Here is a 16,781-nt window from a genome sequence, read left to right on the forward strand (position 1 = left end):
ATATGCCCTAGTTTGCGATAGAATATTACCGGAGAAGAAGCTTCACAAGATTAAGACTCTTAATGCCTTTTTGGCAATGCTATTACAGTGAGCTCTGGCACTTAGGTCATTAGAAATTAGTACTCCAAGGTCCTTGACAGAGTGAGGGTCATCCACGAAGTCATATCCACCCAGTTTGTATTTGGTGTTCTGATTTTTTTTGCCAATGTGTAAGACAGAGCATTTGTTGGTTGAGATTTGGAGTTGCCAATTGTTTGACAATTCTGACACATAGTCAAGGTCTCTTCGTACGGCAGTAGCATTGTCAGTGGTGTTGAATAGTTTTACATAATCAGCGAAGAGAACACAGTTGCTTATGATATGGTCATAAAGATCATTTACGTAAAGTATAAAGAGTGGATCCTAATACACTACCTTGGGGGACATCACTGTTAACAAGTGCAGGATTTGATAAAGTGCTCCCTATTTTGACTTGTACAGGGATCCAGAAATGCCAAATATTTTAGTTTTAGAAGTCGTTTGTCATGTACCACTGAATCAAAGGCTTTACAGAAGTCTATGTAAATTGTGTCTGTTGCTTTATCCTGGTCGAGCTGGTCATCATGGTGCAAGGTTGAATTTAAAAAACAATGCCTGGGACTTCCTGTGGTGACGTCACCATGCTTAGAGTGGAGGGAAGGAAGCTCTCCTAACCTCTAACTCTAATTTCTTCGTTTAGGCTCATTTTTGAGCACTGTTGATCCTGAAGGGACCAACAGATTAAGGGGGATACTCGGTAGACGCTGGGGTGATAAGGCAAATCCTCCTGCGGATAGGAGAAACCCCCTAAACGGATGAGGAAATATCCTGCCTTTTGGTTAGGACCTGAATGATGGCGACCGCATAAGAAGGAAGCGAATAGTCAGAGAAGCAGTGGAAATTGGATGCTTGTTACTATTGCTGACAACCCAAAGAGGAAGGCAACGCGAAACTGGCAGAGAGGGTGAGCTGGAAAGAAGAAGGCGCCGGGAGAGAGGCTGTTTTTGCAGCTCAATTTTGCCGCAGAGACGCTGGGACGGAAGGGACAGCCAGAAGAGGCTAAAGGAATTAGCCACAGTGAGAACGAAAATCTGACATGGACTTCAGGAGTGGAGTGGAAAATAATATTTGCTGAAAAGATTTGGAAAGCTCAAAGAAGAGATTATTTAACAGTTGGGATGGTACACTGAGTTCCTTTTCTTTTTCTGCTCACCCTTCCTTCTGCTGCTTGTTGAATTTATAAGTATTTGACATTTACTTGCCTCGGAGCTTGGAACAATGCCAGAGACAATAGATAGAGAACTGTATTGGAAAGAGAACTTTGCTTCGTGGATATTAACAGTGAGACTGAGGAAAGGGTGACACCTAGTGGACTGTAAATCCAAACCCTGAAATCTGATGTAAGAAAATTTCTGATGACATAAGGTGATATATATATATATACACATACATACATACACACACACACACACACACACACACACACACACAGACGAGGATTGAATGCTTGTATAATTGATAAAATTGAGAGACATTTATTGGTATAAGATAATAGTGTAATATATAAACCTATGATATATATTAAGTAAAGACCAAAAACCAAATAATCAAACAGGATAGAATGCTACATAGGAATGTTTAGGGATTGAAATGTGATATTAAGGACAGTTAATTATTGTTGAATATTGAAATATATAATTATTTATATCATAGATATTACTGACAAAGTAGAAGTAAAAGTAAAACGTATATGCAATTGTGGGCAAGGATAAATAGGGGGATAAAAATGGCAAGTTCAGTAAAATTAGTGGGAAAAAACTACACCCAATGTGATCTCAGCAACACCCCCCTCCTCAAATCAAATCAAAGATCAATTGAGAGTGTGTTTGGGTTGGAGAAAGGTGAAAAGATGGCAGAAACAGCGGGACCAGCTCCAACGATGCAGAGTATGCAATCAATCCTCCAGATGATACAAGAGACACTGGCAAAAAGCCAAGAAGTGACAACTACTAATCATGAAGAAACAAGGAGGAATCATGAAGAAATGAAAAATGAAATGGGGGAATTGAAAGGAACTATTAAGATTGTAGATGATAAAATTGAAAAGATACAGAAGGCCTTAACAATCAATGAACAGAAAATCCAGTGTATGGAAGAAAAAATAGAACAATCAGACCAGAAGATGGGAAAAATGGAATTGGAATATAAACAACTTAATAAAGAATTAGAACTATCAATAATCCGACTGGAAAATGAAAGAGCTGCATTCTACCTAAGATTCCAAAACATACCGGAAGAGAAGGAGGAAGACGTGAAAGGAAAAGTAATTAAAATTCTCACTGAATCTCTTTAAAAAAAGGAACAAGAATTGAGAGGAGACATTGATGAAGCTTATAGGGTGCATACTAATTATGCCAGAAGACATGGACTCCCGAGAGAAGTGCATGTAAGATTTGCTAAAAAAAAATAACGAGAGATGAAATGTACAAAAAAAACCAGGGAAGAGACAATTACTCTACAGGGAAAAGAGTTGATCATGCTCAAACAGATTCCACGAAGAATTCGGGAACAACGCAGGCAGTACCAATTCTTAACAAACCAGTTAAATAAAAACAGAATAATGTACAGAAGGTTGGTACCAGAAGGGGTTCTAGTATCTTGGCAGGGAAAAAGATATAAGATAGAGAATATAGAAGATGCACAGAAATTCTATGAAGAATACCGCAAGAGGGAAATAGAACAAGGAAGCAAGGAGGAATTGGAAAGTGGAGTTCAAGAGGAAGAAACATCAGAACATAACGAAAGAAACAGGAGAGAAGAACAGAGGCAAGAAAGAGAGAGTGCAGAGAAGGAACGCGCGAGAGGGAAAAGTCAGATACAAACCAGAAGTTAAAAAAAAAAAACCCCAGTTAAAGATGGATCAAGAAACAACAATTATCTCGATAAATTTGAATGGACTGAATGCACCAAAAAAAAAAAAAAAAAGCCCAGATGTTTAATAAAATAAGAAGGTTAAGAATGGTGAAATCAATTCAGGATGATAGCTGGCATATAGACTATAGAATGAAAGAGAAAAAAGGAAATGATATGAAATTATATGGGTTTGTGGAAATACCATCCCCAAGAAAACATAAATTGAGATTTGAAAGAGACACCTATAACAATAGAAAAAGAAAGGGAGGGAAGAAGGAAGGAGAGGAGAGGAGGAAGGAAGTTGAGAAAGGAGAGAAGGAAGGGAAAGGAGAGGAGGATGGAAGGGAGAGAAAGAGAAGGAGAGATAGTAGGAAAAGAAGAGGAAGAGTGGAGGAGAGATAAGGGAAGAAGAGATAAGGAAAGGTGGGTGGAAGGGAGAGAAAGAGAAGGAGAGGAGGGAGGAAGGGAGAAAAAGAAAAGGAGAGAGGGTAGGAAGGGGAAGAGAGAGGGTAAGAGTAGGGGAGAGGTAAGGGAAGAAAGAAGGGGAAGGAGAGGAGGAAGGAAGGAAGTAGAGAAGGAAGGGAGAGAGAAAAGAAAGAGAAAATAAGGTGGTGTCATAACAGACGCTAGGGATGGTAAACAATACAATCCAAATTACCCTATAATCTCTTAAATGGAATAACAATAGTATAAGATTGGCAAAGAAAAAGAATAACCATGTGAATGTATACCCAGAATTGTATGTTAGAGAATAAATGATAGTAAGAATATATAGCACATTATAGGTAAACAATATTTGGTTATAAATAGCTAAGTATAAATAAATATAGAATTGTACATAAAAATGGATAATGAATAAAGAGAGCATGAATGTAAGATAGAAAGGTATAGAAAGGAAAAACACTAATTGCAAAGAAACCGATACGGAACTACTGTATGATATATGATGGAACTTCTTGTTCTTATGTTGTCTTAAGTCATGTGTTTGTTTTTGTTGATGTGTTTATGTGTGTAAAAATAAAAACTTTTTTAAAAAAGCAATGCCTGGCATCTAAATACAGGCAATCTTAGACTTATGACCACAATTGAGGCCAAAAATTCTGTTGCTATGTGAAACATTTGATAACTGAATTTGTCTCATTTTATGACCCTGGTTGCCACAGTTAAGTGAATCACTACAGTTGTTAAATTAGTAACACAATTGTTAAGTGAATCTGACTTCCCCACTGACTTTGCTTGTCAGAAGGCTGCAAAAGGTGTTACATGACCCCAGGACACTGCATCCATCATAAATATGAGTCAGTTGCCAAGTGTCTGAATTTTGCTCATCTGACCATGGGGATGCTGCAATGGTTTTAAGTGTGAAAAATTGTCATAAATCACTTTTTTCAGTGCTGTTGTAACTTGGAACAATCACTAAATGAACTGTTGTAAATCAAGGACTACCTATATACTGCTGCCTTATAAGTAATTCTACATTATATCACATGGCAAAATGGCAATGCTTTAATTTTTTAAATAAACTAAACAAAACTTACTTTGTCAAATAGAAAGACAATGGTTTTCTCCCTTTTAAATACATATATTCAAAGAATTAAAACTTTATTTAAATAAAAAAGTTTCTATTTTAAAACTATTTTGTTTTAATTTGGAAATTACACAATTTAAGCAATAACATTTAAATAAATTTCCTTTACCTGATGCTGATGTAGCCTTAGTCTTGAACTCCCTTGGCTTTGGCACTGGCTTGCTTTCCATTTTACACTGGATCATATCCTTTTTCTCTAATGACAATTCACACCTAATTGTTTCCTCCATATGACTGTAGTCTTCTTCACAATCAGATCTTTCTTCAATAACTGTGTCACCTTTGGTGTCTTTGATCAGTTGTTTATTTTCTGATGTGGTTGCTTCTTGAGGCATTTCTTTATAGTTTGCTAAAGTCAAGTTACCAGTTTGTTTTCCAAAAGAACAGTGATTTGACGAAGATATTCCAAATGGAATGGATTGTTTTGCTGTACTCCTTTTACATGATTCAGGATGTTCACTTAGTGAAAAAGGAATAGTTGGCCTCTCTTTGCTCAAAACTTTTCTCTCCAGAATGGACATATATTGAGGTCCCTCATATTCCTCTGATGAAGACAAGTCATCGGCACTTTCACTTTTTAAAGTGTCCCTGTTACAAAGATTAAACTTAGATGGTGATACTGTAAAGACTGCTGATTTAGGACAGATGTTTTCCTCAGATTCAGGAAATTCCTCTTCTGAGTCTGGAAAAAGATTGACATTTCATGTATAAAAGAAAGAGCAACAGTGCAAAGTCAAAGAATGATTTTGACAGCAATGAGTACTTAACACTTTTCTCACACTTTCTGCTGCCAAGCATAAATCAATCTATGCCTCTCCAAAGTGACAAATAAATTATGTGAAACAATTGTCAAAATATGGTATGTTGTAATTCAAAGCAAAATTTTATCTGTGAATCAATTAAGATAAATTGTACATCTTGCTATAGTTCAGTATAAAAAGAGATTATTAATCATATTATATTCAATAACTCATTCAATTTATATAGTCACCCATCTCACGTTCATGAATCTGTGTGGCTTACAATTAAAATATAAAAAATATATTAAAACATTTTGAGAAGCAACCATACAAACAATACAAACGTTAAACACAATTAAATCATACAGCAGTCACCAAGAGGTCACAATCCTATTGCTGGATCTGCCAGATAATAGTCTCTCGTAGACAAAACCTGTAACAAGCTTCTTCTGCTAGACTTGATGGGACAGACAGATGTCACTGTGGAAAGGCGGTCCCTCAAATAACCTGGACCCATGCCATGTAAGGCTTTATAGACTATTAGCTGATAACCTGGCGTTGCCTGGGTATTTATTTTTCCTAATCCTGTATTAGACAGGAAAAATAATGAATTATATTTATAGTGTTGTGCGATACACACACGCCATGCTCCCCACGTCCCTGCACATGCGCGCACAACCACCCCCATACCCCGTTTTGGGTCCGAGTAGGCCTTCCTACAACTCCACCTGAAGAGAAGAAAATGAGGAAGGAGCTTGAAAGAGAGAAAGAGCCCAAAATGACAAAAGCAAACAGGGAACAAACCAGACTCCTCTGCTGGGGCGCTTTCCTTCGCAGAGAAGCTGCACAGCAGGCAAGAGGGCAAAGAAAGCCCGAGAGTGGCAGAAGCAACAGCAGCAGCGAGGATGAAGGCCACCACTCAGTCCAAAGTGACCCTGATGCATCCGCCTTTTCTCTCGGTGCTCCTCAGGAGTGTCCGAGGCAGAAACTCTGTAGCCGAGCTGCAAACATGGTGGCCGGGGGAGTGCTCCTCCTCCCACAGCCTGTTTGAGCCCCACTACTGTGTACCGTGCGCATGTACCCCTTTCCTCTTGAGCCAGCAGTCCAGTGTCCCCTTACTCCACCCAGTCAAGTCCCCGCCTCCGACCGCGAAACTACCCCCCCCCATCACCCCTGCATGAGGAACAGGAGCCACACGTGCCTGCTTCTCGGCTGCTGCCACTTTCCCTGCCATGAGGGCTTTCCCCTCATTCGAAGCTTCCCACTCCTCTCATCAAAATGGTGGTCAGGGTCTTGGTGCTCAATGCACGGTAGAGATCCGAAAATCTGCATGCCACCTGCATGCCAGGGTTACACACACACAAACACACACACACACACACACACACACACACACACACCTGGGGGTATTAGGGCTGTCTTACATCCCCCCACCCCACCCAGTATTTGTGTAATCTGTGTACCAGATTTGGTTGAAATTGCTCGAGCCATTCCAGAGTTATGCTGGAACATACACAGACACACACAGCCATTTATATATATATATAGATTACCAGCATGCTTTACCAGCAATTAGTCCCAGGAGCCAATTAGTAATCAATGCAGTTTGTAGAGCAGAGGTTAATATGTAAAGAGCTAGGTATGCACATTACTGCTCACAGTGCTTCATTTTGCAGCAATTTATGCTTCTGAGTACAGCCCCAAAGACAGCCCCAAATAGTGTGCATTATAGTAATCTATACAGGAGGTAATTGTGAGTCATTAAATCTAGAGCCTCCTGATTCAGGAATAGATACAACTCAAAGTTATTCTTTGAGCAGGAGTTTTAAATACAGGATTCTCAGATTGTGCAATGCATTGGTTTGGAGAAATGCAATCCAAAACCAAAGGTGATAAATTCCTTAATCCACCTGACCCTAAAACCCAAAGTCACTTTGTCTTGGCAGGATTGAGCTGAAGCTTGTTCTACTCCATCTAGACCTGTGCAACCTCCAGACACTAAAACAGGATATTGGAAGCATTGTTTACTTCACTATATAGCTGGCTATCATTAGCATACTGCTATACTTCATTCTACAGCTATTAATGACTTCACTGAGCAGCTTCATGTAGATGTTAAACAGGAGCAGAAAGCGTACCAAACCATGCAATACCTCTGGACAGGACCTCTGCCCGTCAATGAACACCATCTATATTTATTAAAAAATATATTAAAAATGATTAAAAATGAAATCCACAGAGTACAACATTTAAGTCTTCCTCAACGTACATTCATCACTTTCAAAGTCTTCTGAATATTCTTCAGCCTGCTGATTTACTGCACGAGCAAGAAGTGCTTCTTGTAGCTCTTCCTATAATATATTAATACATAAAGAATATTATTATGTGAAAAACAAATATTTTCCAGAATGAATTCAAAAACAGAAGTGTTACAAACTTTATAGGCAATTCAAATACTGTTTCTAAAATAACTACTATATTTTTGGAGTAAAAGATGCACCTTTCCCTCCCAAAAAAGAGGGCAAAAATCTGTGTGTGTCTTATACACTGAATACAGCATTTTTGGCCTCCCGACACCTCACCCCCTTTGAAAAATGAACATGCAGAGGCTTTGGGAGGCTTGTGGAGTGCTCCTGGGGGCTGGGGAGGGCAGAAATGAGCAAAAAATGGGCCACATTTTGCTCGGTTTTGCCCCCCCCAACCCCGAGGAGCACTCCACAAGCCTCCCAAAGCCAATGCATGCCCTGTTTTTTTGCAAAAAATAGGCTGGTTTTTGCTTGTTTTTGCCCCCAGTCCTCAGGAGCACTTTGCAGGCCTCTCAAACTTTCTGCATGACCCATTTTTCACAGAAAATGAGGTGTGCAGAGGGTTTGGGAGGCCTACAGAGTGCAAAAACTTTTTTTTTAGTTTACCTCTTCCAAATCTTCATGCGTCTTATACTCTGGTGTGTCTTATACACCGAAAAATACGGTAACCTAGCTAATTATTATATCTTTCAATATCCACACACCAGTGGTGGGTTTAAAAATTTTTTGGAACCTCTTCTGTAGGTGTGGCCTGCTTTCCGGATCTACTGGTAGAACCTCTTCTAACCGGTTCGGTAGATTTGATGAACCGGTTCTACCGAATAGGTGCGAACTGGTAGGAACCCACCTCTGCCACACACGTATACATACACATGAGATATAGTTATGGAATATATAGCAATCATATTGTCTATTATATTGTTAAAAGGAGGTGGAAGAGTCCAATTGTAACATCAAAGATATTGCCAGTTCTGACTGTGGAACATATCATGAATTCTAATGTGCAAAATTCCAAGCTAAAGAAGAAGATAGCCAATCAGTTTCCATAATATGAGTTTGAACATATAACCACCAGTTTTCAAGAACTGCTTTAAAGAGTGATTGTGAGAAAAAGACTTCAAAAATGAAATATACAGAAGAGAGTAACTAGATCTCAGAATACACATGGAAACCAAAGATCTCTGAACTCAAAAGGAGGTTCAAAACTCCAATTGGTAAACTAAATATGCCAAAGGATGGTAGCTGATTTAAAGGAGATAAAATGAAAATGGAAGGAGTATACTGAAATACTGTATAGGAAAGATGTAACATCCAAGATACCTTAGAAGATATTCCCACTTACAAGAACTTCTAGTAGTAGAAGATGAAGATAGGTGATCCTGATTAATCCTAGTCATTAATAGTCCAGAAGGCTCTAGGAACTGATGGAATGCCCAATAAAATATAGACAGCAAAAGAAAGAATCAGTAAAGTAAACATTTTAGCCTGCAAACCTGAAAAATGATATAGTGGCCAACATATTGGAAGAGGCCAAATGTCAAGCTTGTTCCCACTTGGACATTTATGAAAGAAAAACCCTTGACTCCATTCATTGAAGTGAAAGGTTCTTTTACTAAAGTCAAGTGGTTATAGCAAAGGTAAAGCTGGATCTGAGTATTCCTACACAAAGCTTGCTTTTTTTTCCCTTTCCCTGCCGCCCCCCTTGACCAATCAATCAGTGTCCAGTAGTATTCTTTTTTTTGTTTTATCTATATATAAAATACAAAAAAAAGGTAGAAATAGGAAATTAAGGGATGGAAAAAGAGTGGGGAAAAGAAACTGTAAGGTACAAGGGAAAAAAGGGAAGAAAGACATTTGACTCTTTTTAGCACAGTACAAGATAAAAAAAACCTCCAGCCTCAACTTTTTGCTTTTACACATTAGTTTATAACTAACCATTTCTATAAAGACAAGTCTATCTAATCCACAAAACCAGCAATAGATAAGAATTATCACTGTTTAAAATAGTTAAAAGATATTACTAATAATAATAGTAAGCAATAACGTCCCTAATAATAAAATACATGATATCAAACAGTATGGCTCTTGCCCTTGGTTACATGATGGGAAAGTGGGTAAGTATGTGTGTAAATACAGATTCTTTAAAAATTGTTAGAGATAACTACGAAAAATTGGTGCATGTAAACATAACAGATAATAGACTAACAGAGTTGGAAGGAACCTTATAGGTCATCTAGTCCAACACACACACACACCCGCTCAAGTAGGAGACCCTACACCATTTCTGACAAATGGCAGTTCAATCTCTTATTTAAAGTCTCAAATGATGAAGCCCCCACAACTTCCAAAGGCAAGCTGTTGCATTGCTGGACTGTTCTCACTGTCAGAAAGTTCCTCCTTATTTCTTGGTTGAATCTCTCCTTGGTCTTTGAATCTCTCCCTTGCCTTCAGATCAGAGGTATGTTGCTTCTGGTTCGGCCCAGGTTGGGCGAATCAGTAGTAGCGGCGGCAGGAGGCTCCGCCCACTCACCTGGATGCTTCTGCACACACATAGAAGCGTCACGAGTGTGCAAGCACAGGAGCACACACGAACAGGTAATAAAAATATTGGCAACCCACCATTGCTTCAGGTGCTTTGGAAAATAGCTTGACCCCCTTCTCTCTGAAATTGAATTTTCCATGTGATCATTGTAGCTGCATAGAATTTTACTACCTGTCAGGTTTATATTCCAAAATTGCAATTGACTCCTCTGCATTTTCAGCTACTGTATTTTTCACAGTATAAGACGCAATGGAGTATAAGACGCATCACGATTTTGAAGAAGTTCATTTTTAAAAAAGTGTTTGCTCTCCCCAGCTCCCAGGAGCACTCTGCAGGCATCCCAAACCATCTGCACACCCCTTTTGTTGTGAAAAATCGGGCATGCAGAGAGTTTGGGAGGCCTGCAAAGTGCTTCTGGGGGCTGGGGAGGGCAAAAATGCAACACGTGGGAACTTGATCTTCTTAAAGAGTAAGGCTTTTATCGATCTCAAATCCACTTTTCTCTACACCTCCCATGGCAGGGCAGAACTAAACATCTCTTTCCACACTTTATTTTTTCCCCCCTTCCCTTGGATTGGCGGTGACGGTGAGCCGCTTGGCCCAAGGAACGGCAGTCGGATCACTTCTTCTCTTCAGCGAGGAGGGAAAGACATGCAGGGGCTGCTGAATGATTGTTGCTGTGCTTGGCTGGGAACAGCTCATTGGATGAGGAAGAGTGGGGATCCCTTCCATTTGGATTAATGGTTCCTCACGGCGGTATCTGAGTGGCAAAAGGGAAGTATAAAGGAAACAAGGCTGCTTTGTCACCACCACCACCCCCAAATCTGCCTGGTTCTGTCATGCAGCAAAGTGGTAGCTGGGCTCAATAGCAGCAGTAGCAATAAGCACTGCATAACAGATCCAGAGTGATTGGGTGTGGGGCAGGCTAGGGAAGAACATCTGAAGGTAGTCTAATGTACAGAAGTTATAGTTAAATATGTGGCAGAAAGTGGACTCCGGCTGTGTTTTTCCACATGCAGTGAGATTGAACGTGTATAGTTTTAGTAGAGGTGTGTGTGTGTGCGCGTGCGTGCGCGTGTGCGTACATATACATAGAGTATATATATAGTAGATAATGTATCTTTTTGTATGCCTATACACACACTATACTATGTAATATGTATGTATACATATGGCATATACGTATACATGGATTAAATAGTTTATTTTGGATGTTCAGAATTAATAAATAAATAGACAGAGAAATTGTATCTCCTCTTTGAGGAGAGGCCAGCCAAGGCACTCCTTGACGTGAGTGATGTCAAATTTGCCATGCCCACCCAGTCACATGACCAACTAGCTATGACCATCCAGTCACATGACCAACCAGCTTCGTCCACCCAGTCACAATGATTGGTTGATATGGTCACATAACCATGAAGCCATGCCCGCCCAGTCACATGGCCAACAAGCCATGCCCACCATCACATGCCCAACAAGCCACACTCACCAAACAAGCCATGCCCACATAACTGGTAGTAAAAAAAACTGAAACCCACCCCTGCCTTAAAGGTGATTAAAAAATAAAAGGCATAACTTGCCCATTTGAGTAAAATGGTGAATTTCAAAATGTGAAAGTGAATTTCAAAATGTCAGCTTCTTCAATGATGAACAGATTGCAGCCCTACCCACTACCAGGTTTTAGCACTCAGTTGCTTTGAAGCACAGCTCCTGAAGTTACTTGCAGACATGAGGTGTATTGGAGGATCTTGAGGGGTAATTCTCAGACTCCCTAACCCAGGCGAGTCATATAAACTTAAGAAATGCCAATTCCTTCTGTTAGTAGTTGAAGAACTATATCCCAGTGAAAAACCCTTCAGGGATCCCTCCCTGGGTGTATATTTAGTTGGCTATCTTCACTGGAAGTCCTCCAATAGAATTCATTTTTGATATTTTGGAAACAGCTTTGAGATTTAGAGCCTCTTGGATGTAATTTCGCATTCTGTTCTCAAGCTCCTCCTCCTTGGCCAGCCAGTTTATTCCAGACTGACACCTCTGGTTCTTACCAGCCTGTCACACACACACCCTTTACTGTCCATTCCCATGCTCATGCCCATGCCTTACTTTGCCAATTGCCTTTCCCCTTCCTTGCATTTTAGGAAAGGATGCCGGTGAAGTTAAATATGCTGAAGGTGGCAGGCCTAACACTTTGGGCACAAATAACCAAGCTCATATTATCCTACTTTGAACACATTATGCAAAGACCTAACTCTCTGAAGAAGACTCCAATGCCGGGAAACGTGGAAGGAATGAAAAGAAGGAAAAAGAGCAGCAAGGTGAATAGATTCAGTTATCCTGGTGATGAATGAACCACAGGATATGAGTGTTCTATTTCACTGAAAGATGAAAGATTAAGCTAGAGACAGATTGTCATGGAGAAAATCTATATGGTTGCTGACAGTCAACAATGTCTTGATGATAATTAAATTATCAATCCAAATATACTTCAGAGAAGTTTGGCACTTACATATTTCAGACATGATGAAACTCTAAATAATCATTAGTATTTTAAAAAATACAAGGTACTGACTAGCACGCCATTGCTAAGAAAAACCTGGATAGTTTTTTTGGCAGTTGGCCCAGTTTTTGCACAGTTACAAAACATAATATATGTATGTAAATATAAAACAGTTCATCATTTCAGCAATGACAGGGCTATATAAAACAGTTTAAAGAGGTGTTTTGCAAACTATGTTGACATTAATAAAGTATCCCTCTCCTAGGTTTTAAAGTACCTGCATAGTTTGTGTGCAGACAGAGGGACCATCATTTAGAGTTATATGAGCTTTCAAGAGAATGTCGAGTTAGAATGATAAAGAGTACTTTTGTCAAGCTAACAAGTTTTATGAAAGCACCTCTTTCAAATGTTTTGAAGTACTCAGATTTCCAATAACAGGACACAAAGCAGAAAAATTATTTTACCTGAAAAGTGATTCTTTTGGAGAACTTTGGGCTCTTGGTATAGGCTAAAGTAGTGATAATATCTTCATCAGACATGTTGCTTGATCTGAGTTAATTAAGCTTACATATTCAACTTGTAGTCCTGTAAAGATGTATTTTCTTTTGAATGTAATAAAAGAGAAAGAAAATATTTAAATGATACTGTATTCATATTATCTAAAAGAATATACATACTGTTTCCTTTAAAACACCATACATTATAATCTAATTTCTCACAATTAAATTTGCTGTGACAAATTTGTGAAGAGTAAAATTGATAGTAATTTCTACACTGTACTGATTTTGACATGGCACTATAGCATCTATCATCTATCATCTTGCCCAGTTATACAGAAATGCCTTCAGTTTTGGAAAGCTGTTGTTTTCAACATGCATGTAATTGTCCAGCCTATAAGATGTTATTTAGACCATTGCCCATCTTAGCTTAGATAAGCCAGCTGGAGGAAATGATTGGGTGAATCCAGAAAGTGGCAAATGTATGATGGAGTGGGGCTACCAGCCTTCAAAGAAGCAATGCATAGATTTAGAATTCATGAGAGATACTGCTCAAATAAGTCTCTTGAGTGTGTATTGGTCTACAGATAGTCTTCAACTTATGCCAGTGATTGAGCCCAAAATTTATGCTGTTAAATGAGAAATTTGTTAAGTGGGTTAGAGATTAGATGCACTGATTTCTTACTTGCATTAATGATTTCAGTAAATAGTAATGAGTGACTCCATCATGCCACTCTAGGAGCAGTACTAAGAGATTCATTATTATCCAGAAAATTAATTACTTGCGTTACTTTATTAATTTTTTACAAATATGATTGTAAAATAGCTATCTATAGAAATTACTAGAAGCATTCTTTCTTATAGTACCCATGGGGACATATTGTAATTACTCCACCATTCAGGATAATGAGATAATGGTATATGAGCGCTGGTTCTTAAACTGTTTGACCCAATTACCCTTTTTTTGTCAGCAATAATGCCCTTAACAGATACACACCCAGCACCACACACACACACAAAACAGTTTGTCTTGTTTTACAGGTGCCTCTAGGCAGCAACAGTTCCAATCTGGATCCTTGACGCACCAACAAGAAATTACAAATTATTCCCTCAGACTCTTAGGTTAAGAATCGCAGCAACCAGCTGGAGAGTTAAACAATTAATTGACATTCAGCCCCACCGACGACGTTTATTTCCAAGGAGGAAAGCTAAACATCGCTGCTCTGTTCCAATCTGCTGCCCAAGTGCCCCGGGTCGATCCTTGCCAAGCAATCGCCCTTCCGTTTTTTCCGCAGAAAGTAATCATGCCAAGGCTCCGACAGGTAGCGGCCTCCAGCGAATCTGTCCGCTAAGTTGCCCTCCCTGCCAAAGCTCTGCCCTTCCAGCGCCTGAGTCGCCGAGGACAGTGCCGCGTGGTCGGACTGTCTTCCCCCAGGCCCTTACCTCGCGTCGCAGGAAGGTTATTTCGTGCCTCGGTTAAGATGGCTGAGCAGCTCCCACTCTGATCTTTCTCCTGCCCTGGCTGCAGGTGTATGAAAAGTCCAAAGCAGCCTCGGCTCGTGTAGGCCTCCTAGCCATACAGGTAACTTAGCAACCTCCAGCACGCGGCTGCTGACCGCACAGATAAGTAGGATTGTTGCCATGGCAACTAAACCACACCTCCGTTTCCTCAGCGGGGGGGTTAATCGACAGTTTGGGGGGCGTTTCTCAGAGTGGAGGATGGTTGCTCTGTATCTTGTTCTCTTTCGGAAACTTGTTTAAAAGACAGTGCTATTTACATGTCCCTGTTTGGTCAGGGACGAAACAGTAAGTATTGTTTTTAAAAGGCCGGACTTTTTTTTTTCTGAAAGTGGAAAAACTGATGATTGATGATTGGAAAATGATTAAATAAGGGGCTGAAGGGAATCTTTGTAATGCCAAGAGGGAGGTAGAATAAAGTGTTTGTCAGTAACTGTTTTTAAAAAAGGGTTGGAAGGCTTATTTTTTTCCTTGCCTAACGTTTTTCTGTTTTTCTGTTCTTTTTCTTTTTGCACTTTATTTTCATTATTCCATATTTGTCGTTCATTATATAAAAAACTCTAAATAAAAAGAATTTTTCTTTTACTTGTGTAAAATCTGCTTTTCACGTTTTTCTTTAAAGTCTGGTTTACATATCTTTCTTTTCCTGTATTTTTTTTTTTTAATATTCTTCATTTTGAGTTTTAGTGCTACATTCAAGGCCTTGGGGAGGAAAATTTAGTTTTAGCTTTAAGGATTCTTAAAGCTAAAGCTATACAGATTCTTCCTTTAGCTTTTATCAATCCTGTCTCCAGGCATAGAAGTGTATTTGAAACACAATGTGGCATCTGAAGAATTGCAGGATCCAAACAAGAAGCTGTACTAGCAATATTAGTCTGCGTTTATAGGAATGACATTGACTGCTTTGTACTGTTGAAAGAAATGTCCTTCTGGGTTGGGCTCCAAGTGGGGAAAAAGACACTGGAGACATGGAGGCTGCTTAGAAAGATGGTTTTAATGGTGGACAGGACCACATGGCTTGAGTCCTGAACAGAAAAGGTGATCACATGCTTCAACGTTGGTGGAGAAAAAGAGAAAGGAGGCTGAGAAGCTGAGTCCCTGGTTTTATGCCCTTTCTGGCCTTTGATCTTGAGCTTGTATTCTGATTGGTTGTCAGACTCCCATGGGGCCATGCAGGGACAACTCTCTAGGCCGCATTTTGAATCCAGGTTTGTTGAGTTCTCAGATGCCATGTGGTGAGTTGGGTAAAGTGCCAATATTATCATGCCTTAATCCCATTCCCCTGGAGCTGAAGTGGAGACGTCTTTATTATGTAAAGGGACTAGTTTGATCTTCTTCATGGCCCATTGACAAAGTGGGGGTGGGCAGGAAGCTACAGGCAGCCATTCTCTCTTTTAAACATGTTTCTTTCTTTTCACATCCAGAGAAATATTCTGCCTTTTCAATATTTTCTAGGATATTTTATTTTTGGGGGAGAGGGCTGGGTGATAACTTCCTACAGTACATCCAAATGTTATTTAATGAATAGATTAAATCTTTTAATACATTCATTTAATCTAGATCTATTAAATCTAATAGATCTTTAGCTTTTGATGTCGCATGAGCAAGATAAAATGCATCTGATGACATCTACTCTAAACAAGGAACAGAGTTCTTTCAGGCTCTTAGTCCTTTCTAGATCAGTGTTTTTCAAATTTGGCAACTTTAAGATGTGTGGACTTCCTCCCAGAATTCTGTTTTACTAGAGTAAATTCTCCTTCTACCAGTTCCTATCGCCACGTCTACAGCTGTATAAATCACAGATTTATTTTTTCCAGAAAACTTTTCTTGGAAGATAAAAATATGCCCTGTATTTAGAACAAGCATTTTTTTCACATAGAAAAAGCAATGCTAGAGTGTTTGATTCACAATGATTTAAATCTTGTGTAGTCATGACCTTGTCATTGTTTATAGGTGTTAACTGTTTTAAAATATTAGTAGTAATAGTATATACTGTATTTCTAAAGAGTACACAGCTGGATATTAAACCATGGGTTTTGTAGGAAGTAATCATGCACCCTTTCCCCTCCTTTTCCCTAGAAAAGCCAGCCATAAGAAGTTCCTCAAAAAATTTAAAAGTCAAGCCGCTAATAAAAAAAACTGTCTGAGGTGCATTTCACAAC

General features: G+C 39.3%; 1 protein-coding gene across 1 annotated transcript in view; it reads right to left on the reverse strand.

Moving 5' to 3' along the window:
* MAP9 (microtubule associated protein 9) overlaps window positions 1–13,202 on the reverse strand; it is a 16,552-nt gene extending 3,350 nt beyond the window's left edge. The window contains exons 1-3 of the mRNA XM_032223652.1: window positions 13,069–13,202; window positions 7,529–7,610; window positions 4,629–5,201 (exon numbers count right to left, since the gene is read on the reverse strand). Of these exons, the coding sequence (XP_032079543.1) occupies window positions 4,629–5,201; window positions 7,529–7,610; window positions 13,069–13,143 (730 nt within the window). The 5' untranslated portion in view covers window positions 13,144–13,202. The remainder of the gene's footprint in view (window positions 1–4,628; window positions 5,202–7,528; window positions 7,611–13,068) is intronic.
* Window positions 13,203–16,781: the final 3,579 nt, after the last annotated feature.

The sequence above is a fragment of the Thamnophis elegans genome, chromosome 9, assembly GCF_009769535.1.
Source record: "Thamnophis elegans isolate rThaEle1 chromosome 9, rThaEle1.pri, whole genome shotgun sequence".
In the NCBI taxonomy this organism is placed as follows: domain Eukaryota; kingdom Metazoa; phylum Chordata; class Lepidosauria; order Squamata; family Colubridae; genus Thamnophis; species Thamnophis elegans.